Here is a 26,388-nt window from a genome sequence, read left to right on the forward strand (position 1 = left end):
TCACCTTTCCACAGTTTATTTCCTTTTAAAATAATTCATACAAATGCATACAATCACAAACATATCTTTGTCAGGTTGTCAGTTTTGACCAAAAATAATATTTACTGTAGAATATAGAATATATATATACTGTATATTGCTACGCCTACTACTTTACCATAAAGGGGACCAAGGTAGGCAACAGTGGACTGTGTGCTACTACCAGGGATGGAATTTCAAGGAGCACGTTGATTCTTAGAGGCTAGTCTGTTGGCGTTGACTTCTGGCTTCCATTGGTTAGAAAGAGGAATGCTTACAGTCCATATGTAGTGGCTCTGGTGATAATTCAATATCAGCAGAGCATTTCTCCTGCTAATGGTGTCAGGCATCTTGTGAGGGAAGTTTAGAAGTAAATCATTAGCGCAGGATGCAGGATTTGGGGGCTCCAGCCTGACAGTGATATTTAAATGTCACCTCAGTACCATCTGGACTAGAAACCCCCATTGAGATCCTGGACAGCGAGAACTTGGCACAAGCTCAGGTTGTAAAATACTCACCAATGGCTAGTGAAATGTCCATCCCTGATTGCTACGCTTTACTACCTCACCATGAAAAAGAACAGGTAGGCAACAGTGAACTGTTTTTACTACTCAGCTGCTGGTAGTAGGGGGGGCCAGAAAGCACCATCACTTCGTTGACCTTCTAACAAATCAACAAAACACGAACTAGAATCCAATTTTCAGATATGTCATTGCCGATTTTTGGCTCAGTCGGCTAGCTTAGAATTTAAACCTCTTTTTTTTCTCTCTCTCTCTCTCTCGTGTTTTGTTGTGTATTTAGATGGCAGTCATTTGAATGATGCCTTGTGGAGAGTACGAGCCACCACCCCTCCTCCCAGTGCTGCTTTTTAGACACAGATACAACCAAGTCACATTGACACAGGCAGGCAGAACACCATATGTACACATAGACACAGAGGCCACAGCGGGTGGCTAAATGGTACACTCAGGAAGGGCCCATCATGACACGTTAAAGGGATACTAGACTGGAGACATTACTTAAACATCTTTACTTCATTCAGGAAATACTGCATGTTGTCCTCCGCTCCCTTAGTATCAGGTTGATCCTCTTGGAAAGTAGATTTAGCTGAGCACTTTTTTTTTTTTTTTTTTGCAGGCAAGTGACATTTTATTTGAAAAACTGTTGGGAGTACATGAAGTTAGCAAGACCTGTTTAATTTAAAGCAGTGTTCCTCATCTGTCCACAGAAAATGAATCTGTGCTGGCGAGTTCAACCAAAAATCGTATGAGCAAAAAGCACAAAAGCTCATAGGTATTTCGGTAAATTTGTCACATTTGTTAAGCAGTCCTGTGCTTGGTTTGTAAACCTTTGTATGCTGTCTGCTAATGCTCCATGACTGTACAACGACTTTATGGAATAGTGGAAGACATGAAGATGAAGATATATTAACATGTATGAGACAGTTTCCTCACCTTTAAGCTGCTACAGTACGTATCTTCAGTGCATCACCGTGCTTCGCACCAGCTTTGTCTTTCAGAGCAACAAGCCAAACTTTATTTCATAAAAAAAAAACAACAACAAAAAAAAAAAACCCAAACAATCTTGACTAGAAATGAAGTCGTTCCAGCCAAGCATACCATTTAACCACCTCCCTACAGCCTTTATCTTCCCACAACCCCCACAATTTGGGTCAAACATTTACACAAGTCCCAAGAGCAGAATTGCATGCCCCTTAAACGTAACAAACAAAAGCAAACATTAGATCAACTGCAGCTCTTACTCAAGCTCTTTTTTCTAATGTAGCGGGACAGGAAAAGGCAAGCAGGTAGAAAAACAAAAGCACTAAGTGGCATCAAAAGAATTTTAAAAATTAAAATTAAAAAAAAAATTAATATACCAACTGCGGAAACATAATTTCCTGAGATGGTGTGCAAAAAGCTGCCTCTTTTTCAGGGGGTTTGGGGGGGGGGGGGTTGGGCTTGTTAATTTGGGAACACACGTGAAAAGAAAGAAAAAAAGATATTGTATTCTCAAACCAGTTTGGCTACATTGAGAGAGATCACGTGACCATCGTTTCTGTTAAGACTGGAATACAAATATCATGTTGCTGTAAGTCTAAAAACTGTACACAGACAGGTTACATTCATTTCATAACCTACTACTTTTGCTTGTACGTCAAACTTAGGAAAAGACACAGAAGAAGAGAGAACGGCATGAAACCTGCCCCTCCACCTTTGGACACACTAAACTCTAAGACAGCAGATTTTGATTCAGTGTTGGTTCTTCCCAAATCAACAGATAGTTTTTGTTATTTTTCTATGTCTGGCAGAGAACACTGTAAAACTAAAACAGGACTAAGTTCAGCCTGTGGACCTTGAGCTCTACAGTCTTCTGAGGACAGCAGAGGACAACTGTCTTTGCTCTTTGATTGGAGTGTCTTTCCATCATCATCCTCTTCTCTCTCTCTCTCTCTCTTTCTCTCTCTCTCTCTCTCTCTCTCTCTCTCTCTCTCTCTCTCTCTCTCTCTCTCTCTCTCTGGAGTGTGAACTAGCTACTGGGAGCCAATTGCCAGTGAGTTTGGAATCTATCGTTATTGGGAAGTCAACCTGTCGATCTGACACTGTATTGAACCTGTCTGATAGCTTGTCACTAGGTCACTGGTTGCCATGACAACCACCTCTGGTCACCAGACAACACAGTCCAGCCTGTGTGGCTACAGTTGATCATTTGGATGCTGTTCTCTGTCGCCCTCTGGTGGCTTCACTGTGTTTTGTCCAGGCGATGGGGCATGTGGCGGGTGTGTGACAGCAGGTGGGAGGGTGTGTGTAATGGGCACAGCGCTGGGCACCATGCCCTCAACAGGAGGTGGGAGACCACCTGCAGGCAAGCTCACTACTCCTGGTGGGTACCTGGAAGGGACGGAGAGGCAGAGAGAGACAAGGTCACTTTAAATGGACGACACAAAGTTGCAAGTGGGACTTTGTTTTGAGGAATAAAGGAGAAATAACCACACACTGGTTCATTAAATGTCACACACACAACAAAGTTTTTGACCACTATTGGTCCTTTTTTTTTTTTGTAGACAAATCAGCACCTTTAAAAAAAATATGGAAGCATTTGAAGCATTGAAGTTTTTGATATTTCTAATAAACAGAACCGTTATCAAGAATACTCAAGTGAGCTTTAGTGTAAAAAGAACATATTCAGCACAGGCCAAGATGTACCTGCTTCAAGGTGCACTCCAAACAGGCTACTGCTGACCCACCCTGGATCAGAAAACATTTTGTACTTCAAGAGCTCCATGACTGAGCTCAGCACACACACCGGGCCTCATTCATGAAGTGTTCTTCTGAAGTTTATGACTTCTTTCAGCCCTTGATTTAGCTTTTTAGAAGCAAATCTTAAATTCACTGGAGTGTTGCAACAGACATCGGGTACCAGAAACTTTAAAAATCAAAAGTCAGCAACAACACTTTGTATATTTCTTTCTTTTTTTTTTTTCAATTTAAAAGACAAATGGCATGTGTGTGTGTGTGTGTGTGTGTGTGTGTGTGTGTGTGTGTGTGTTTGTAAAACCCTGCTTCTAAGGAATTTGTCAGAAATCAATACGAGGCCACACATTTACCTATAAGCTCCGTTGAGTTCAGGGTGGACGGTAGCTGGGTCAATTCCTGCCCAGTGGTTGTTCTGGGTGAGGAACTCCTTATTCACACAGTTCTTTAAACTGTCTGGGATACGACCTGAACAAACAGAGTTAGAAAAAAAAATACTGAGTACTAAAGTAAAACTGATTTAAAAAAAAAAATCAATGTAACTGCTGTTCTAGAAGTTATAGTTTGGAACATGTTAGTGTATTTCACTTCATTTCAAAGCAGGCAGGTCAAAGCTGGTATTTAAGTCTTTGCTTAAGTAATAGGAAAGTTTATGTGCTACTGCAGAAGTTCCCAACAAGTATACGTTTTTGGACTGTGTTTACATTTCCACAGGGATAATCTTTTGCCCCAGCGAGCACGTTTGTGTGTGTGTGTGTGTGTGTGTGTGTGTGTGTGTGTGTGTGTGTGTGTGTGTGTGTGTGTGTGCGTGTGTGTGTGTGTGTGCGTGTGTGTGCGCTACCTGTGACTGCCCTTCGGATCTCCCTGGCTGCCTCCTCTCTCATCTCCAGCGAGGCCTGTTCACTGTACCAGGCTGCATGTGGGGTGCAAATCAGATTGGGTGCATCCTTCAGGGGGCCCTGACTGAAACTGACACGTGTACATTCAGCATAGTCAAAAACAGCTGGGACAAACCATTCCGTGTGAAAGAAGGGCCGAGATAGATACAATCACCAGTGAATAATTATTATCGCCACAACAAAAGAGAGGGTGTTTTACCTGAAAGGCTCTGTTTCGTGAACATCCAGAGCAGCACCACGTATCCTCCCATCCTTCAGGGCCTGAGCGAGGGCCTTCTCATCCACCAGACCCCCCCTGGCTGTGTTCACCAGAAACGCCCCTTGACGCATCTTGAACACATACAGGTGCAGTCAGCGATTTACTTTGATCCATGAAGACAAAGCTTTACAGTACAATCAAACATCAGATTGGTTAAAATGAAATTTAACACGATGTTTTTTTTGTTGTTTTCTTCTCACGAGCAAACTATCTGTGCTCATTTATAATTCAGGGTTAAAGAAAACGTGCAGCAGAAATCAATACGTGGAAAAACGCCTGCACCGACATTGGCATGGAAGTGATTCATTTCAAAAAGTTTACGCCTGCATACAATACCACTCTTCTAAACCTCAACTGACAGAGTTGACATCAGGAACAAGGAGTTACAGCTACAGTAATCGTCCTCAGGCTTGGCTCCTTTTCTGTGAATAGGACATCTTGTGAAGAAGGCCCAATCACTTTTCTTTTTTTTTTTTTTTTCCCCTTTTGGCTCTTAGACCAGAAATTCCTAACAGACACACGACGTCATTAATCAAAATGGTAAATTTTTGTTTCACCTGCCCTCCTCAAGCAAGGTTGGATGAAGAAGCCATGCTGTGAAAATTAATCAGTCTTCATCTGCAGCGGGGAACCTCATTCATCTGTGTGTCAGAGAGCTTCCCTGGGCATTCGCCTTGTTCAATATTTATAGTTATGTGATGTAGTAGTTGATGTAGGAATAAATAAATCATAGTGTGTGTGTGTGTGTGTGTGTGTGTGTGGGTTCAGAAGTGTTAGCGTGTGCAGCTGTGTCCACCTGTTTGATGGTAAAGTCGTTGATCAGGTGGTGGTTGTGTTCATTCAGGCTGCAGTGTAGAGACACACAGTCTGAGTGGAAGAGCAGGTCCTGCAGTGAAAGGCACACTCAAGTTAAAACTCTGTCTTTACACTTTTCATTTCTGCATGTACTCTGATAGGTCCATGCTTGCTCATTTGCGACCAAATTGCATTTTCAATAATTTGCACATAAAACATCCTCTATGTACCTCTTCTAACTATGACTTGTCAATCACAGGAATCTTTTTTTTTGGTTTGTTTTCACTAAAAGCTTTGTCAAAATTACTTGCACTGAACACAAGAGGGTGTTCTTTTGCCACAGTGTGATTAGGCAACAGAGCAGTAAAAACATTTTTGTCATGGTGGATGATGAAGGAAACAGGCAGACAATGGCTGATTTGATCCATTTCAAAAAGGATTTTGTATCAACAGGTTCACATCCCGAGGCTGTCTTCTTATTGGCAAACTCCTAATGGCAATGGAAATGGCACGTATTCATTTTGCTGATAGACTGTTTGCATCTCTTACTCAGTCAACCAGTGAATGTCAAGAGCAAAACCAAGTGACTGACTTGAAATATCATGGTGCGTTTTGGCCTTCCATCCTGGTTATGAAGCACAGTTTGTCTCCACAAACTGAGTTGTTGCAACACTTAGGAGACGTGTAACATGCCCAACACCGAAATGGCTCCACCCGTCCTTCACTGTGTGTACCTGTAATGTGGTGACCCTTTGTAGTCCCAGGGATCTTTCTACGCCATCAGCCAAATACGGATCATAGAAAATCACATTGAAGCCAAAAGCCTTGGCTCGCAGGGCGACAGCCTGGCCCACCCGCCCTACAAACACACACATCACTACAAATTCAACTACTACATAAAAAACACAATAGTTCACATTTTTGTACATCTCATATTTCCATTTTTGACTCTTTACTCTCACAAATGTCATAATGTTCTGGGTACACATGTCCATTCATAGTTCCCAGTCTGAGCACAGAGGAGATTTGCATTCAGCTTCTGGCTAATCCGCTTATATTTTATTGGCAGTAACTCCTTAGGAAGCCAATTTAACTGAGCTAAGGACAAAACTTCCCAAAATGAAAATGGGAAGAAGAAAGCTGATTATAAACCCCAGCCATCCGGCATCGTAGACAAGGAATCAGTCTTGGCCATCACTAACATCCACATCACCTGAAACCACAAATCTCTGATAGAGGCTTAATACCGATGGGTGCGTTTGCTCACCGAGTCCTATGAGTCCAAGTGTTTCGCCTCGGATCCTCGCGGCTCCTGAAGCCACTTCTCTGATCTGCTCCACGCTCTGAACACGTGTGCCTTCCCGGAGAGCCTGGCATGAATAACAACATATGTAATTATTTAAAAAAAAAAAAAAAATTACAGTTCAACCTAATCCAGTCACCGCGGTTTATTAAGAGCCATTAAGAGCAAAACATACAATAATGTGTTGAAATTGTGAGCAAATTTTAACTTTGATGTCTAACGTGACGTCATTGGCGCTATTTTTAATGACTGCAACATTAAAGAAAATATTTTAAAGCTGTTAATGTGCCAGTAGTCTAAACTTACTGTAGGTGACAACTGAAATTGTCGTTGCCTTTGAAATTGCATGCTTTGCACTGCATATTTGATATGCGTACCTTTATGAACATAAACAGTAGGTGTGGGTGTTTTTTTTTATGCTCCACCCAACAGGCCATCGCCTCACTTCCTGAGAGGCTCCTTGCCAGCTGGATGCTTGTTACCGTAGTAACAGATGCCAACTCAACACAAACCCCAAGAGCTGTTGTCTCTGTCCACCATTGTCCAGTAACTGCTGCTGCTTTGCTCAGTGTCCAGTGCTTTCATACTCTTCACATTACCCTGGAAGTAGGGTCCATCTGACATTCCATAGTTGCACAGAGAGACCGGGACGTATTAAAAAAAAAAAAGATCTTTTTTTTTAAGCGTACTACATTGGATGATACCATGGAACTTTGGATGCAGCACATGAAAGCCCAATATGCACCTCTCATCAACACATCTAGTATTTAAAACCACTTTTTGAGGTGTGAGTTTTATCCGAGACGGTTACAAACCTGGTGCAGCCAGGTGGTGCGTCGGTACAGGGTGAGGATGTGACACAGCGTGGAGTCTGCCGTCTCCTCCACTGAGGCAGCTGGCATATTACATACAGCTATTCCTGTTTGACAAAAGAGCAGATAAGAGTGAGTAATTGCTTCTTCTTTTTTTTTTTTTTTTAGCTGAGCTATGGAAGCTATTTTGGTGTGGAAATAGAGGCTGCAAAAGTGATGTCAGCAGTTTTCAGCACTGCTGGCAAGTTTTAAATGGCAGACAGGGACTCTTGGGAGAAGGAGATAGGGGAGGTTACAGGAGGGAGATGAGGTCTAGTGAAAGCTTTACTGGCTTTTTCAAGAAATATTACGGACTGGAAATACTTGCTGGTTGGTTAGGAAAAGAAACATTTCTTTGGATGTGCTGTTTGTAAGGAAAACATCACTTAACTTTTATTTCTTAGTTTATAACACATTATAACTGTAATTAGTGACTTCCTTTCAGGGGGGCGGTAGTGACTTTAGGGACGTTGAAGAACTTCTCATGAATTTGAACAAAAACTGCTTTTATTTTGAACCACTGGGTACTGCCTTCCCTGCTTATGAGAGACATAAAAAGAATGTGTAAAGATGACTATAATGAGTACATGCATGATTATGTAAAAACACGGATATGATTGCAAAATATGAGTATCGTTCATGCAAAAATTGGTCAGTTTTTCACAAAATGACAACAATAACTTGAGGGCACTCAGAGAGCACGACCCTCCATAAAGGAGGTATCATGGCAACAGAAACTGATCCAGCTCCTGATCAGCTCTGGGTCGGTTACAAAATCTGAACTGACCTCGCCTCCAGTCTATCATCTGACTGAAATTCAACAAAATTTCCTCCCACCTATTTGAGATACCCCGCTAGCAGACAAACAAACACCAGTGATTACATTCCCTCCATGGCAGAGATGGTAAAGATGCAGCCTGGGTTACAAAAACAAACCACAATATAAACGTGTGTGCGTATGTGCGCTCTCACCTAATTCACCAGCTGATTTGATGTCGATGTTGTCATAGCCGCTGCCAATACGGACGATGATGCGCAGAGCTTTAAACTTCTCTAGATCTTCTCTCATCAAAGTGATGGTGTGGTACATCAGAGCTCCTACAGCTTCATTCAGCACCTGAACACACACATGGATTAAATATATATTTTAAACAGACAAAAGAATGTCTTAGTCTGTGTAGAATGCACATGGAATACAGACTGTATTCACTGGAGGGAGAAACAAAATAGTTCTCCACCAGCAGTTCACTGAATAGGCGGCATTTCCATGAACGCCGTTTCTTGGTTCAACTCTTTTCCTTGATGTGCTGGTTCTACCACCATCCTGTCATCCTGTTTTTTTTAATATCCCTGCCTGCAATGGAATGGCTGTATTTCCTGGAAATTACCATGGAAACAAAGCCTTTATGGCCACAGGAATCAAGATAAGGTGTCTCTGCAAACAAAGCTGTTTAAAATTCAACTCAGGGAGATGGCTTATTGTCTTAATTGAAAATCAAATATCATAACTTCAAATCCGATAAGTATCATACAGAATGGGACTATATGACCACGTGAGAAAACCACTTCAACATCTGCCCTCGCTGTTTAATTGGCTCCCGGTTAAATCATGCAATCTTTTTCTAACATTGCCAGCCCTCCTCTTCATGTGTGAGACAGGATGAAAATGACATGCATTTTAATTACAATAAAAAAGCCCCTTTAATTACACAATGAGGTGGCTTCTTACTAGAGAGCCAGAGAGAGAGATGGCGAGAGAGAAAGAGAGAGAGAGAGAGCAAAGGATAGATGGAGAGTTAGTGAGAGCCATCTGTTTCTCCCACGCTGTGGCCTACTGAGCACGCTCACAGAGAGACTGTGCCTGGCATGTATCCAGAGAGAGACGTAGCCCTGCCAGACATACAAACCCATTTACCATCCATAGTGGCTGTGGCAAGATCTGAGCCTGACCCACATTTTAGGTTTGCTCTCTGTCCTTATCTTTGTTCTTCTTGACCTCTTTATCACTTTTTACTTTTCTTACTGGTTTACTTGATTTCTCATGTTTGTTTCCAGTGAATCTCTTTTTCGAGTGCGGGTTCAGAAACGAAAACATATTCACATTATAAATTAGCAAATCTTTTAATGTGGCAGCTTCAGATCTTCCCCTCTAATGCTAGTCTTCTCGTCGTCCCCAGATTAGAAACCCCTTTCCAATTGAGATTCAGCGTCCACAGCCATGTGAGTGGATCTGTGAGGCTGTTCAGTTGCACGCCGTCACTTTACATTAAATGTTAACATCAGCCCACTACAGTAAAAGTGCCAGCATGATCATTTTAGCATGCTCTTCACAATTCCTGGCCGCGACATGAGTGTAACTGTAATGCCAATTCAGTCAATATTTGCTGGGATATTTCCCTTGAAGCCTCAAATGTCAACTTTTTGTCGATGTGAAAATAAAAGATCTCTCTTCTCTCTTCTCTCTTCGGAGGACCATGACTGCTTCAGGTTGAAAATTCCATTCAAATGTTTTGAAGCCTCTGATTTTATGTATGAAGTGAAATAAATTGAAACAGGTGAATTTTTAGTTTTGGATAAGTGGAAACACCTGTGAACACTATGTACTCTATCCAGCCTTCAGTCAAGGCAAACATGTCCCAAAATGCAATTTATTGCATTTAATTCTAATTTGAATAATAGAAAAAAAAATGTTTGAAATATCTTCCTTTTCCCTTAAATATCGACTGATGGAGTGGATATCATTTTCCTGAAAAATTAGATTGACTGCTCGCTGTGTTGGTTCTAGCCATAGTTGCTGCCACTGAAAGTGACTGATCAATATTATTACAATAAAAATATCATATCAGCGGTGTCACTCCGGCTGATGGAGCTGGAGGGAGCTGTCACCAGACTGTCCACCTCTTCTCAACCAAGCCTTGCTGCAGTTTTCCAGCTGCAACAGGCCGATGTTATCTGAGAAAAAGCTCTAAACACCCAACTGCACACTACCTGCCAGCACCAAATGCCAAAAAGGTGGCCAGGTGGTGAACATAGAGGAGCATTTAGCAGATAAAGAGCTAGATATTCCCTCTGGAATGTGTAGACACACTCTAAATACCCACTTTACATGACCTGCTCAGCACCAAATGGCAAACAGACAGAGAGCTGGTGAACAAAGTGGAGCATTTAGCAGATAATGAGCCAGATATTCCCTCAGGAATGGATAGAGAGCAACAACAGAGCTAAAAGACTCATATTCAACAAGTGACTCCAAAGTCATTATAATCTTGCTCCAAAACTGCTTTGTTTGCAAGGAAGAATGCTTACTGAGTTAAACGTATCAACTGAAAACAGTAATTATGTACCAGCATTGTATTCATGCCTTGTTTTTGCTGCTTTTCATTGAATTTTTGACACTTTCTCAGACATTTTCTATTTTGCTATTCTGCTACGACTATTCTACGACTGCTTATGTCAACCACCAGTTCCTCCTTTTATTTCATACAAATAAAAGAAGACAGAAAATCTAAACGCATTATTTGAGAAGTAATAGCCTGCTTATCCTAGAAACAATGAAAATGCGAGGACTGATTTTCCCTCTCCCCTTCTTCTTGTGGTGAAGCATATTAGAACATCAGACTAGATAAATCACATCAAGTGAATCTAAATTTCCCAGGTGGCTTTTCAGAGATTATATCAAGTGTGTGCTAGGTCTTGGTGGAAATACCTTCTCGTGAATCTCCTGTGTGGACTGAGCATCGCAGAAGGCCACAGTAGCAACATCCTTCAGGATCGGCATCTCCACAGTGCAGTCCCGCCCGTCCAGCAACGCCACCAGGGGGCGCGGGTGCATGGGCCCGTTCATGATCGGTGGCCTGATGCCTAAAAACGCACATGAGATCGGAAAGTCTCGTTAGAAGGATCAAGTTTGCACCTCATATCTGCACCAGGATAGGCTTAAGACAAATAGTCTTATTTTCTGTGAGCACAATGATATAAAGATCAACTTTACCTCACACTGAATCTCAAAACATTCAACTGAAGGAACAAGAGGGGGAAAAAAAGATATTCTTTTCCATAATATATTCAAGAACTCTTGACTAATTTTTTCTTTTTGTCATAGGAACCTTCTCTTTATTTGCAAGAAAGACAAAAAAAGAGAAGATGCCTCGAAGCTAATCAGAATTTGTACTTTTAATTCGTCGAGCAGTCCCTTAAATGTGAAATTCATGTAGTTTTTCCTGTAAGAAATTTCAAAATCGCGGAAATCGCGGAAATATTCCCTAGGGAACAAGCGCGCATGTTCTGACACACTGCTCGAGATTATGTCATAGTAATGTCAAACATATAACACATATGTTATATTTCATAGCTCAAAACAACAAAGATGACTCTTAAAAGTGACAGTAGACTGAGAGGTTCATATATGGGGTGAGATCTGAGTGACAGCCACCAAGGAAAATCCACCAATAAGTGAGCAGAGTGAGCCTCCCCTGCAACCTCTCTACAGGAGCTTTTATTAAATCATCTTCTCAGATTAGAGTGGTGCAAGGCCTGACTGGAGGATAACTGGCATTTAACAAGGTCGATACAGGGGACCACCCCACTAGGGGTCTTTTGTTGAGGTTTAATAAGAGCAGTGGTAGATGGCAGTCATATTTATTATTTATCTTGGGTTTATTTTCTCCCACTGCGGTCTGGGAGGATCCTTTGGGATGCCTCTGTCTCCAGACAACCACACAGTCAATCACTGCAGATCTGTGACAGACATATTGATAGAGGCCGTAGACATGTGAAGGACAGGATGTAGATACGGAGGAGAACCTGAGACGGTGAGTATGTAAATAGGTCTCTTTGACATGTGAAGTTATGACAGTCCTCCAAACATATGGATGAAATAAGTGCAGAGTTAAGCTTCCTTGTGCTGACGCAGACTGCAGCAATCGCTTGTTTCTGATGCTTTTGCAGCTGAGATGTGCAGGCTGATATTTCGAATAAGCTTCTGCCTCTCACTCAAATTATTCCAAGATAACTTTTTGGTGTCCTCCCCCAGATAGGCAGTATTTTCTGCTCGCGTGGTTCACATCATGAGAAAGAAGCCGGGTCATTAAACCAGTCATTTCAAAATCAACATTACACTCCCTGAAATGTTTTGGATGCCAAGTATCTCAGGAAATCGCCCTTGAGGACGAACGTTTGTCAGTTTAAATCTTGCACATTAAAAATCTGAATAGGGAGCACAGTTTGTTTTTATTTTTTTCAAAAGCAGCCCATGAATAAAGTAGGTTAAGAAAATATCCCTGCTGGAGGACCGTTAATATGTGATGATGGTAGCATTCCATTTGTAGTTTTTGTAATGAAGAGTTGGCCATTTCTAGTGTAATTCATCTCCGTCAACCTGCTTCATCCAGAGTATTTTATACTTCTGTCAGTGACTGAAAATGCGCTTTTATGATACACAGAAAAAGGGTTTGACGTTACACCGTTGGTTTTTCTAGGGATAGCAACACAAAGGAGTTTTGCTTATTAAATACTCCTTGGTAAAAAAAAATGCTTCTAGTTGCATTACAAAAGTAATTGAAAGTTCCTGTTATGAAAAAATGTACATCTGTCTTATGGATACCATGAAGGAAACTATAGTTTTAGGAACATAGTTTGATGAGTGGATTCACTTAACTGAATTAAATGCAAACCACTAGGAAAGCACATCATGAATATGCCAAGACCGGCTGCCAGAACAAGCCACAAGTCTGCTCCCTCTCCGGCTCCGAAACATTTAATCACATTCCACAATAGTAAAGCATGCAAACAGTCACACACTCACATGCAAACAACCAATATTTGAATAGGTTTTGTTAAGCTGCATAATCGCCATGTGGCAAAATAAGAAAGTCAGAAATGAGTTCAAATAAGAAATGGTCGGCTCAGCGGGATGCAGCACACTTTGATCGTCATAAAAATCACTGCTGCTCTGAAAAAAGTCTTGATTTTAAATCATCCACACTTGGAATTTTATTGGTCGATTTTCCTGGTTTTTTTTTTGCCCCCCCACCCCTGCGACATCTCTGATTCCGTCGCTGTAGAAGGTGAGTGTGTGTTGCCCTTGGCAGCAAATCGGTATAACTGCAGAAATAATGTGAATAAGAAGTAGAGTGACACTTTAAGAAATTCCATAAACCTCCTTCAACAAATGTAGTTGGATAATATTCACCTTAAGTAAATTTACTCTTTGGACTGAGGGTTGCAACGGTTCAGCAGAGCCATGCTTCGGTTTGTATTCCAGTTTTGGAGGGGCAAGTTTTTGGAAAAATTATGGTTTGTGTGTGTAAATTGAACCTTGGGTTGTGTATTGGCGAGTTGTTCATATTTTGTGTGCTTTCCGTTGATCTTTGCATCCCTGTTAGACTGAGACTCTGGTCGTCACAATGTAGTGATTACATGCAGACTAGCATCTGAAAACAGAAGTCCGGTGTTCTGTCTCTGAGAATTTTGGATGGCTTTGGAGGGGGATATGTAAGGGGGCATGTAAGTCTCCCCTTGAGAATCCCACAGCGGTCGAGCAGGGTGCATTCATGAGTAGACACCCAGCAAGAATCGCTAGTCTATTTGAACTTAGTCTTGGTTGCATATGCTTTTGTAAGACGTGAAGAGGAGTGCCACGCAAAGTGGGATTTGATTTACAGGTTTCATCCTCACGTTAGCATCTTTGTCTCACCCCCAGCATCCTGAGCAGGAAAGAAATGTGAGCATGAACGCTCTAATCGCCGGTATCATATTACAGTTCAGCTAACTTACAGTTACAGCTCAATGTTTCTTCATTTTGCTTGCAGCATGTTGTCAAAAAGCTTTCAATAAATAAAGTTAAAGGACAATAATGTTACTGCGTCGAAGCAAAGATGCTCTGTTTTTCCTATCAGCCTTGTCAGATTACCACATGATACTGGATCTGACGAGGCTGCCCCTCGATGTAGTGAGACCAATAAGATGAAATTCAAATCCTGCTAACAGTCTCTTTTGTGGCCTGGTAAAACATTAGCTTTCCATAATAGGATTTGCCTGGAGGCAATCACACTCACAGGTCAATACAGAATCAATGGTGCATAGCTGAGAAATTGGTATTCAGCAATGGGGAAAGGTGCTCAAGCTTTGATATGATTGTAGTGGAGATGTAATCATAAGTAGCACTGGAACCTTTGGGACTAAAATACTACAGCCTCATTTTTTAAGTGGAGATGAGAACAAAAGGTGATAGAGATGTGGTGTGCAACATAGAAGTGGATGACAATTAGCAGCAAAGAACTGGTCATTGCAAGCAGTTGTCCAGCAGAGTGATGTTTTTGGACAGGACCTAAGATTCCAGACATTTCTATGGCTCATGCTTGGTCGGAGCGAGGGAGGAAATAGCTCTCATTCCAGCACTAAGCATGACCTTGGGAGGACCAGCTCTGCTGACTGCTGAGTAGTACTATGATGATAAAACACCCCTTCATTCTCTCTGTTGCTCCGAGCCACATTGTGAATATAAATCCACTCTGTCTTGAAATTCCAACATTGAACAAATTCGAGCGGCTATTATCTCCTTCTCTCTTAAATGCTCACTTTCCAGTTGTATTAAACACTCATTAAACTTTTAAATATATTAAACAGTTGCAGGATTTGTTCTCGTTCTGCTCCCTTTGTAAATTCTAAAACCTCGTCTGTCTCGTATATCTGCTTTCTCATAATATTCACATTACGCTCTCTCAACCCCCTCATAGCCCCGGGGTTTGGTGACTGCTGGGAGGTTTTACAGTGCAAACAGGGCTCTCGATAGCCGGCGGGCTTCTACTCCACTGTTACTGTTCACCCATGGTTTCTCTTTGATTCACATTCACTCCTGTATTTAGTAAACTGGCAATGCAGCGATGCAATAATAGTAAAAAAAAATGGAAGGCCGCAATGTTTTGTTTAGTATTTGAATGGCCAATTATAACAATCTGCATGGTAATTACATCCCCTAATATGGAAATTCCCTTGTAAAAGTCGTAATCAGGCCTAAATGACTAAAGCCATTTGAGTGACATCCAGAGATGGAGAGAGCATCTGCCAGTGACTGCTGGGAGAATGAGCCAGTGGAAAAGCCCTGCCTGCCGCCTGCATGTATCCAGCTGTCATTGACCTGCTCAGAGAACAGCTGGCTTTTTGTCCCACAGGAACCAGACAGTGTTTTCAGGCTGTCAGTCAGCAGAGATGATGTCAATAATCAGCCTTTTTTTAAAAAAAAAAAATTTCATGTGTTTTAAACATGAAAGTCACCAGGAAATCCGCCAATTTTTAATAATGATTGCTACGGCCAAACAGGGTGGAAGGCATGCTCCGCAAACAAGAGGCTCAAGAGTCTCTTCTCCCCTTCATAAGTAGCGCAATAAAACAAACGCTAACTCTAAGAAGACTATTAGCACATAAGTGCTGTAAGGGAAATATGAATAATCCCCGTTCTATTTTTACTATTTCCCCGACATTTTATAAACCAAACAGCAATGAAAATAATCGGTGGCTGAATCTCACTTTTCACAGCCATGCCGCAGTAAATTGTCCCTCACGTTGCCATATTTAAAGTCACACACACACACACACTTGCACACTACTATAAACCCTTCTCTTTCTCACCAGCGATACACACACACACACAACTAGCTGCCGTGTCATGTTTCTTGTTTTGTTTGTTTTTTTTCCACTCGTGAAATAAAGTCAGACTTCCTGACTTCTCATTTCCGCTCCCGTCAAACTGAACTGAATGCGACCCCGGGAGATGACACATCAACATTTCAGATGGCCCGTTGTAACAACACGGAGGATGGGAGAGGAAAATAACGTGTGATCAGTGAATCCACCAATGACCGAGACACAGGGCAGCCCATTTATCATGGTCCTGATTCATATGATATGCAGGAACACGGTGTGGTTAAAAAGCCCCTATATACTTTTCTCTTTCCTCCCCTCTGTGTTGATCCCCCCCCCCCAACAGATTCTTCATCTCTCTTTCAGATCTCATTTCATTCTCTCCTCCCCAGGCTTTCTTTATCTCCCTTGCCATTTACTCTCTTCTCCCATTCATCTCCCTCGCAATGAGAGAAGCCATGGTTTATACCTCTACTGTATTCCTATTCTTTTCAAGTGTCAGGTACAACATGAAGTCCTTTGATTCTTTCTGTCTCTGCACACATTGTAGTTCATTTACAGGAAAGACATCTTTGCTGGAGCACATGTTTTTATTCAACCAGAAAATGATCACCTTGCAGACACACTCCCTTTCTCTTTAACACAAACTGGTTCATACATACACACATACAGCGTCCTAGGTGGCAGGTACTACATCAGTAAGCCAGTTCAGACATGTTGGGGTTTTGTTCCCATTACTGAGACATCAGCAGCAGAGCGGACAAGGAAATACAACAGCCTGGCAGCAGCTTGGTTTTCGCTACCGATGTAGAGTCACAATTGGATGGAGGAGATTTTACGTGCAGCTCCTCTTCAGCAAGACTTGTTTGTTTATTTGATGATTCCTCAGTTCAATTACAGTCGGACATATAAGATGAACTGAGATTGGGGCTGTGCAATAAATTGAAATTCAGTCAGTCGAAATTGCAGTGTGGCCCACTTTAATTTTCAAATCACAGGATGGCGCAGTATTTGATAAATGTGGTAAATTATATATCCTTGTTGCTTCAGCGATGTCCTGCCTACATGTTAAGGACACATCTTTCATCACACCATTATTATTTTAATCATTAACCACTAATTTTCAGCCTTGCAGTGTGATTACCATCCATGTCTCAATCAATAGATCAATGAAGCTGTACAGTTCCGTTTTAGACAAAGTATTGAATCAAAGACCAGAAGGCCACAGAGAGATTTTACAACATTGCAGGCTGAATATGTTGATGGGATTAGGAAACACATAATGCCACATGGAAATGTTAATTCCATATGTACCAGTTTAGTGAGAATTAATTCATTTTTAACTTTTCAAATTATGAGATTGGAGAAAATTTAATGACCTGAGGTGGGGCAATGGTTCCCCCCAATTATCACCGGGGGCCCACAGAAGATAATTTCTTAATTGTAACCAGACCCAAACGTTGAGAAAATACTGGTTTAAACCATATGTGACCTCCAGCAACTACTGTATGCAATAAATACGAGATCCATCTGAAATATACAGTAATATGTCATGTCTTGCATATGCAAATAGTACATTTGTTAAAGAAAATCATAATAAATGTTTCAATTGGATTTTGGTCAGTTTGGATAATGTTAATCACGTATTAATGGATTATTATGGCGATGGCTATAGGGGTTTCATTGTGTTCAGATTAAGGGATTACTCTGCAAATATTAATTTCCATTTCACATATTTGTTGGGAGATGTAAATGGACTTTTTTTTTTTTTTTTTTTTTTTTAGACGTTAATACAAAAGCAAGACACTGTTTTGTAGACAATGAGACAACCAAAGTCAAGGGTGATTTTCTGAAAAGTCAAATCTCTTTAGTGTTACATACATACCGGCTGTTGTCAGATCTCACTCAAGACAGATTCACCAGATTCTGCCGAGATATAAAGTCATAACAATAATAAGTGTATGGTCGTGATTGGAGCTCTCATCAATTACCCACTAGCCTCAAATCATTATTTTGGTTGCTGTACTGTAAACGGGCTACACCCCCCCCCCCCCCCCATACAGTATGTGATGGAAGTGTTATTTTGCTGCCTCTCTGGAATATTATTCTTATCAATTATACTTATTTTTTTCATCCAAATAGTTTCTCAAGAATATACATGATATCACAAACTGTATCATAATTCTAACTTTGGTCATTTTACAGCCAAAGGTTGTGCCAAATACATGCAAGTGCAACCTAAACACGGCTGCAATTTTACATCACGCCCCCTGTCATTATCTCACTTTATAGATTGCAGTGTGCAGGTGTGCTACATGATTATTATCCCTTTATTTTTATCCAGATTTTTTACAAATCAACAATTGTCAAAGCACCTTTTTGACCCAGCTTATTATGCAGGTGTCTATAGGGCCTTCTGCTGGGAAACGGCCTGAAATTCCAAAGCCCAATTAGAACCTTTAACCTTATATTCAACTGTAAGGCTCACTTTTTAGATGGAAACACACTTATCGAGTTACCCCAACAAGTGTACAACTGGCCAATAAATTGAGACTTATCATCACTTATATCTTTTATTACCAAATCGGATTTTACAAGCTGCCGGGGATGCTTATCAGGTGTCTGTGCTAGCGATATGGCCTTATAATTAGATCAGAAATGACTCCACACTGATGGATCAAAGAACCCGTGTCTGGGTGAAGAAACATGAAGCCACACATTCATCAAACACCAGGGAAGACTAAGACATTCAAAAACAGCCCTCTAAGGTTGAAAAACCATCGCTGTGATTTATGGTACGAAAATCCTCCCTCAACCATAATTAATTGCCGTTATTGCTGTGACCTTGGACTCTGGAGCCGTTAGGCTTAGATGGGGCGGATATTGAGAAGTGTCTGCTAAAGCGAGGCAAAAAAAAAAAAAAAAAAAAAAGGGAAGAAAAAAGATCAGAGCTGCAACTTTAATCTTTGATGTCATCAGGAGACACAGCCCGCAGCCTGTTGATGACATCATAGATTACAATCTCTACAATCTCTGGGTGCTTTCCAGAGCAGCCACTCCACAAATACAGATTTGTTTGATTATAGATACACATCCGTAGGATGGACCATCATTTATGCTCAGACTCTCCTTTCCCACCTTCCAGCCCCCCCCCCCCCCCCCCCCATTCCTCAGCAGTCTCACCTTGATCCAATTTTCTAGAATAGTCTTTTCAAGCCCCTATCATAAGATGCATCTGTCACCTGTGTGTGAATCCGGCTGTGTGCGTCTATGCGCCTGATTGAGCCTGTGTGTCAGTTGTGTCTGTGTGTAGGTGTGCGCGTGCATGTGTTTGATTTGTGTGCATATGTGCTCTTCAGTGAAGGCAACTGCTCTCCATAAAAGAAGCACAATGAAAGGGAAATATGTGTCATGTCCTTGCTAGCCCTCGAAGGAGAGAGAACGAGAAAGAGAGGGAGAGAGAGAGAGATCTATTTCTGTCGCAGCAAATTAGGTGTTCAAGCAGCCTTCAATAGCAGAGATTCAGCTCTTCACACACACACACACACACACACACTCACACACACACACACACACACACACACACTCACTCACTCACTCACACTCAGGGGCTAAAGAAAAGGCTAAACATTCTTGTTAGGCGAGAGAGAGAGAGATCTATAAATGAAGAAGATAATAGAGTGAGAAAGAATTAAGAGAAGGAGGAGGGAAAATAGAGAGAAGGGGGAGGGGAGGTGGAAAGCAGAATAATGTACACTGAGTTCACTAATATTGGCACCGTCACACACACATATACACACATACGCACACACACAAGTCCCACATAAAAGCAGAGAGCTGGTTGTTTACCTAGAGGCATGCCTTTGTTGAGGAGATGTGAGCTTCCCATGGTGTGTTCCCCAGCCGGCCAGCACAGAACAGAAACCTACAGTCTTCACACAGCAGACATGAACAGGAATCCAGTCAGCATATGGCGGCTGTGGCCAGCTACCTCGCTTCCCTTAGTCCTTCTCCCAGCCCCTTAGTGACAAGCATACACATGTGCTCCCCCTCTTTTCTCTCTCTCTCTCTCTCTGTCTCTCCCCTCCCTTCCGTCCCCTTCTCTCGCCTGCTCACTCGTTCTCTATCAGTCTTACCCCTCCCTCTAGTCTCGAGCTCCCCTCCCTTTTTCACTTTCTGTTACTGCAAATCTCTGTCTTTTCGTCTCTCCCTCAACTGAAAAAAAAAAAAGCTCTGGTGCATTTATGGGAGCAGAAGGGCAAGAGAGTGTGAAAAAGAGGGCGGGAGGCAAGAGTGTGTGTGAGAGAGAGAGCAGGAATTGGGAGGAGCTAACCGTAGCCAAAATTCATCTTTTGTTTCCTGAAAGACGACAAGGAGGGAAAGAAAAGAAAACAATGATGTTATGCAATTTGAAGGCTGTAGCAAAAGAAGAAAAACTTGTTCTTTCTTTGTCAAGAAAAACAGATGTAAAGCTTACAGCTAAAATTAACTGTGGGTGAAATATCACAAGCTGCTCTGGTTTTTAATAGATTATGACAAAACCCTCCAAAGAGTCCAAATTTAGTTGCAGCTTTTGTTCTTTTAAGTTTATTCCATCAATTTGATAAATGTAAATACATATTTGATAAATAAAAATACACTGTGCTTCAATTTGATGCAACGTGCAAATGCTGATTTTAAATACAAATGCACCACCTATAGAAGTAACAAATCTGTTCTCGTTTATTGACATTTCTCAATTTTTTACACTGGAAAAAAGCTGGGGGTTTTTTTTGGCCTACTATCAGTGTTTCCACCCTTAAATTTCATCATATGAAATAACTCACAACTCAGATAACATGCCAAAGCAATCCACTAATCCTGGTAAAAATGGGCCACTTTGATGTCACAAACCTCTCAACTCTTGAAGGAAAAGTTTGACATCTGAAACTTTGTACCTGCAGCCTGAATTCCCTGCCTTCACATGTTTTAAAAAGGAGAAAGTTTCCTGGCAACAGATGTATTACAGATATGCAGCAGTGTTCGGGGCTTTTCCCTAATTAAGCCACTTTAAAAAAAAAAACTAAAACAAAACTAATCCAGATGCATCAGAACTAAATAACTCCAGGCCCATAGTAAACCTGACATTTATTGGTAAAGTTATCAGTTGGCTTCGGACATGTCTTTTCTGGTAGAAAAATTGAGTGTTCAGCCCCCAAAATACTTTCCTAATAATCTTATGTGTCGTATCACATTTACATGTGTCACCAAATGAGTACAGCTGGATAGACTCCTGGGGACAGTTTACAAAACAACCAGTCACTGGGTATTCCAAAATGCTTTCCAGTTAAATGAGTACAAAACGGAAGTCATTGTTTTATGGGTCATTGAGGAAATACTAAGTCTGTAGTCACTCGAACGGTCTGTTCCTGAAGATTTAAAATCCTCAGGGACCTTTCTGTCTTCAACTCAGATCTAAATATCAGAAGAAATCAATCACAAAATCAGTTTTCTGGCACTTTAAACACATCAGAATGACCAGAGACTTGATGGAGACTTACTGGATTTATTAAGCTTGTCAGGATTTCCTCTTGCAGCTAAAAGAACAAGTATTGCATATTGCTTCTTACCATGACAGGGCTGAATTGTACTGTACTGAAACTTGGCTATTTAAAATGTATCTGGATGCACTGAAGGGGCTGGGTCTCACTGCTGCCGTGAATCCCTCCCAAGTGTGTCAGGCAGCTGTAGATGATTCAGACCGCGGCAGCACAAGACACCCGTTCTCAGTACACTGAACTGAATCAACTTCAGAATTCCATTGCTCACCCACAAATCACTGAATGGTTTACTTATTGTGTTGTGGAACTACTGAAGCACGTCTCCTTCACCCTGGCTGCTCCACCTGGTGTAAACATTCTGAGATCAAATCTACACACCTACAAGCAAAATGTTGTCTCTGCCTGCAGCACCGTAGGAGGCAGTAAATGCACCTCCATCCCTTGCTGGTTTTCATTGGGCATGATTCCCATCAGAGCTCTCAGGTCTCTGATTCACTCTCGTCGCACCAGTGTGGAAAGAGATGTTGACAAGTCTACCAGCTGCGGTTGGTTGACTAAACTCTGGTTGGATTATTTTATCAGACAAAAATTCAGAGCTCCAGTTCAGCTATCTGAACTACGGGAACCGTGACTGTTTTATCATTCAGTTCAGAAAGAAACCAGCAGTGAATCACAGGAATGTTTGAGCGGAGAGGAAACACTGTCACTCTAGCAGTGTTTAAAAACTAGTGTGCTCTCACACTTCACCTCTTTGTGGATTTGAACAACTCACCCACTGGCTGTCTGTGACATTTAGCAATAGTGAGGATGTGATGTAACCATCATTGCTGTTAAACTAGGTTACGGCCCTGGCACTTGTGGTTGGGTGGTGGAGGGGCTTCTGACCAGGCTTATATCACTGTGGTCATCAGGAGCAGAAGAAAGTGACCGTGACATCCCCACGACACCAACAGCATCTGACGGACATTTTCTATTCAAACCGCTCTTTTGCAGCTACAGCTGAAAAAAATGTGTCACAATAAAAGGTGTCAGCCACCAATTGTTAATGCCATGGGGTTTTTTTTTTTTTGAAGATCATCTGGAAAAAATGGTTCTGTTTAATCACCTTATCAGTCAAACTTTTAAAATCCTGTCATACCGGTTCTCTGACTGGCCTACCACCACTACCAATTATCACCGTCTACATTCTTTCGCTCACTCAGTAAACTTTGTTGTTGTGTCACAAGTCAATTGTGCAAAAAACAACACAGCTTCTGAGTGATTAACTGCGGTTATGTTGGCATGTGACAAAGAGGCTGCCAAATTTTGCATATCTGTTGATGTGCTTGCATGGCGGTTTGCATTTAATTCATTCTAATAAAACTATTACTATTCTTTTGAAGACTCTTATTGTTTTATTGCCCAGGCCTTTTGCAAACGTGTCTCTCATCATGATTGCAGCAATCCCTGAAGGACATCAATCATTTGATTCACAGTACATAGACTAACGCCCTTGTACCTCCAATATATGCTTCCATTTACGACTAACAACGTCTATTTAATGCACTGATAATATCCACACCTGCTTGATGACTAGCCAAAAAAAAATCTGCATGTGGAAAGCCAAATAGTGGCAAAGCTGTGGTGAAATCTATGCCGCATCATTGCAGAGAACTTAAGCACATTGTGCCAGTTTGATATTTACTATTTAACCCATATTTCTATGCTTTCTACCATCAAACATACATAGAATCACCCTGAAGTCCAAAGCCTTAAAACATACAAATGCAGACAACAACATCCAGCATGTCTGTATGATAAGGTGGGAAGGCTTTGGAACTTAGACCAAACTTAAACTGACAACCTGGTGTTAACAACACGCGAGAAGCTTCACACACACACACACACACACACACACACACACACACACACACTTACCGTGATAACAGGGCCGATGGCATTTCCATCCAGACCACCTCATAGACGCTAAAGACAAGTGTTCCCTCACAAGAAACAAGAGATGTGTTTCTAAACAAGGATGCAGAGAGGAGAAGGAAGTGCAGGGAGACATGATCAGGGCTCGCAACACAGCCAAGAAAAATGAAATACATCTGAAAGAATATATGTATGGATGGGTAGAATATTTCATCTGGCTCATGAGGGAAAAGAGGCCAGAAGATAGAAGGATTATATTGTTATTTAATCACACCTTTCATGTGTAAAACTAAGCACCGGGGGTGGAATTAACAGTTACGCCCTTTCCTCTCTTTATCACTCCACACCCACTGTTTCCCTTCCTCCTCCTCCTCTTCAATTACTTTCCTCTTCCATCCCCTCTTCCTCTCCCTCTTTCCGCTCATCCCTCAGTGTCTCTTTTCCTCCTGCTCTTTCCATCTTCTATCCATCCCAGATTCTCTCTCGATCTCCCTCACACACTCGCATCTCTTTCACTCTATTTTCCATCTCTGGATTTCTAACCCAGACCCCCCCCCCCCCCCCCCACTCACTGCAGCATGTCTAATGGTGCAGGTCTGTCTCAGCAGATCCACCAAGTGGTGGCCAGGCGAGCAGCAGCCCCAGCTACAGCACCTCCAAAACATCGGCCTCAGCCATCTCTCACATACCTGCACATGCACAAACACACGAGCCCTGTCGCTGATAAACAGATCCACACCAAGAGTACGCAAAACAAACGCTCAAATGAAATATTAGGTTCAACTGCAGACATGCATGGTGCAAGAACACGAAGCTGTGGGAAAAAAATAAGATTTGTGATGCTCAAAATAAACATGTAGTGTTGCCACACACATACATCCTGCAGAAGCTGCAGATATGCTCTCACACACACACACACAGCAAATTTGATTTATGGATACTGACAGTGAGCTGCAGAACAGTGTGGATGCCACTACGGAGAGAGGAGAAGAAAGTGGAGAAAATAACAAATTAATCTATTATAGGAGGAGACAGGTGCCGCAGGGGTGAAGCATCTAACCCGCGTACAGAGGGTGGAGGAGAAAAGGTGCCGTAGGACCGGCAGGAAAGAGGAGCATGTTATTGGAAAGCAGAACTGACGCATTGTAGAGGGGTGGAAAGGGTGATCAGGGAAGATGAAGGACAGATTTGGAGGGAATTGGGTAGAGGGGATGAATGGCTCAGCACGCCCATGGTGGATTTTGTATTGGGGTCTTTGGCTTTTGGTTCAGTTTTGTACATTAAAAAGCAAACACAATTAACTTTAGTTTTCTTGTGGAGCCAAAACAACAAAACCAAAAAAAAAAAAAAAAGTTGCAGTCGCAAATTGAACCTTTGGTGTTTTGAAAAGTTTATTCTTTTTTCCTGCAGTTTGGTTTTGCATCCCTAATAAATGTAACAGAAAGGTTGTTTTTGAGCATAAAGGGATTAATTCCACTTGTATATTTAAGTTGCAACTGTTCAAAGAGATGAGAAAAATTGGTTTAAAACAAATTAAACCCCGAGTCAGCAAATGACCAGAGGAGACCCACAACGGAGATTAAAAAAAAAATAAAAAATACACATTTGGATAGTGTCATTTGTGTTTTTTCACATTTTACAAAATAATTACTTCATTTCTCATGGTGTGTTCATATATTTATTTAGTTTCGTAAGTTGTCACTATAGATTACACAAAATAAAACAAAAAAACAAAAACTGGAAAAGTCATGGAATTTACCAGAATGTTTTGGAAAATTCCTGGAAATTTGCTTCACAAATACGTTAATGCAGTCCAGTTAAGATAGATGGAAAAAAAAAAATCCTCGTCATTTCATACTATATTTACTTTCTCTAATACATGTTTATGTTGTATTTTACCACTCTGCTTGTTATTAATGTTAATTAAATATATGCTGGTAAACTTTTCATGGATTTCTTAGGGTTTTTTCCATATGTAAACATTTTTCATAGATGACAAGAACATTTTCCTCAAAGGTGTGGAGAAGTTGTGAAGATATGCTGGTAAAAAAAGGTGAGCATCACATCCACTATTTTATACAAGTCAAAGTTATTTATTCTTCATATAATTTACGACTCGTGCTGAAAAAGCTGTTGTTAAAAGAAGAGAAAATTCATTCTCAGATAAAATCTCAGACTGCACGTAAACAACTGGGAACTGAAAACTGCACTAAGATATGATTTTACAGACTAAAGTCAAATTTTATGAATAAGTGGGTTGTTTTTTGGTTGTTTTTTTTTTAAACGTCTACAGTCGTCAAAATTCTAACAACCATTGAGGGCAAAATCTATCATTAAAAAGGGAGAATAAGCAATCCTCCTGTCACACACACTGTACACACACACAAGCAAAAGGAAACACACACATATATTTAGATATCCAAACAGTCACATACAAGCAGGCATACATAACATACACCCTAACATTACCCCTGTTTGTCTTGGCATAGAGTAATCTCTCCTCAGATCCTAAACACAGTGCAGAGCCAAGCTGTAAGCACAGCCGCTACTATCACATGAACACACACTGAAACACACCTACACACACACACACACACACACACACACACACACACACACATCACACACAGGAAACACTCGATATGGGGCCAAAAATACACCACAAACCTTGCATCACCTTCCCCTCTGTGTAGCCACACTTCCACTTTGTCCCAAAGCTGGGCGAGGCGGGACATGCTGCTGATAAAGGGCCAATTGTGAGCGATAACAGTCTGTGCCAGCCAATCGGAGCGGCCTGGCACTGGACGACAGCCAATAGCAATATGTTCACTGCAGCTGGGGGGAGGTTGTTTTCACAGGAAGAGAAGATAAGGACTGGGTGTATTAGGGAGGTTGGTTGTGCTACTTAAGTGTAA

The 26,388-nt window shown here is 41.4% G+C and overlaps 2 protein-coding genes across 11 annotated transcripts in view; one reads left to right on the plus strand and one right to left on the minus strand.

Annotated features, from left to right (window-relative positions):
- Positions 1 to 26,388, plus strand: part of maea (macrophage erythroblast attacher, E3 ubiquitin ligase) — a 79,997-nt gene that overhangs the window by 42,313 nt on the left and 11,296 nt on the right. For 3 of the 5 annotated variants that reach the window (XM_086222104.1, XM_086222105.1, XM_086222107.1), the window contains one exon: positions 25,466 to 25,526. The exons of the other annotated variants lie outside the window; for them this stretch is intronic. The gene's annotated coding sequence lies outside the window, so the exon portion shown is untranslated. The remainder of the gene's footprint in view (positions 1 to 25,465; positions 25,527 to 26,388) is intronic. 5 annotated transcript variants of the gene reach the window in all.
- The window catches only part of ctbp1 (C-terminal binding protein 1), a 27,990-nt gene continuing 1,602 nt past the window's right edge, over positions 1 to 26,388 (minus strand). The window contains exons 1-12 of one of the 6 annotated variants that reach the window (XM_086222099.1): positions 26,141 to 26,168; positions 19,869 to 19,951; positions 11,086 to 11,240; positions 8,352 to 8,496; positions 7,344 to 7,447; positions 6,493 to 6,595; positions 5,960 to 6,084; positions 5,227 to 5,316; positions 4,371 to 4,501; positions 4,114 to 4,241; positions 3,626 to 3,740; positions 1 to 2,909 (exon numbers count right to left, since the gene is read on the minus strand). In XM_086222099.1, the coding sequence (XP_086078225.1) occupies positions 2,714 to 2,909; positions 3,626 to 3,740; positions 4,114 to 4,241; positions 4,371 to 4,501; positions 5,227 to 5,316; positions 5,960 to 6,084; positions 6,493 to 6,595; positions 7,344 to 7,447; positions 8,352 to 8,496; positions 11,086 to 11,240; positions 19,869 to 19,908 (1,332 nt within the window). In that variant the 5' untranslated portion in view covers positions 19,909 to 19,951; positions 26,141 to 26,168 and the 3' untranslated portion in view covers positions 1 to 2,713. Of the gene's footprint in view, positions 2,910 to 3,625; positions 3,741 to 4,113; positions 4,242 to 4,370; positions 4,502 to 5,226; positions 5,317 to 5,959; positions 6,085 to 6,492; positions 6,596 to 7,343; positions 7,448 to 8,351; positions 8,497 to 11,085; positions 11,241 to 17,904; positions 17,946 to 19,868; positions 20,094 to 23,476; positions 23,555 to 26,140; positions 26,179 to 26,388 lie in introns of those variants that run through there. The other 5 variants (XM_086222100.1, XM_086222103.1, XM_086222101.1 and 2 more) reach the window with 5 other exon arrangements.

This window comes from Aulostomus chinensis, chromosome 13 (genome assembly GCF_037954235.1).
Source record: "Aulostomus chinensis isolate RoL2024-O1b breed Wild chromosome 13, RoL_Achi_v1.0, whole genome shotgun sequence".
Lineage (NCBI taxonomy): Eukaryota > Metazoa > Chordata > Actinopteri > Syngnathiformes > Aulostomidae > Aulostomus > Aulostomus chinensis.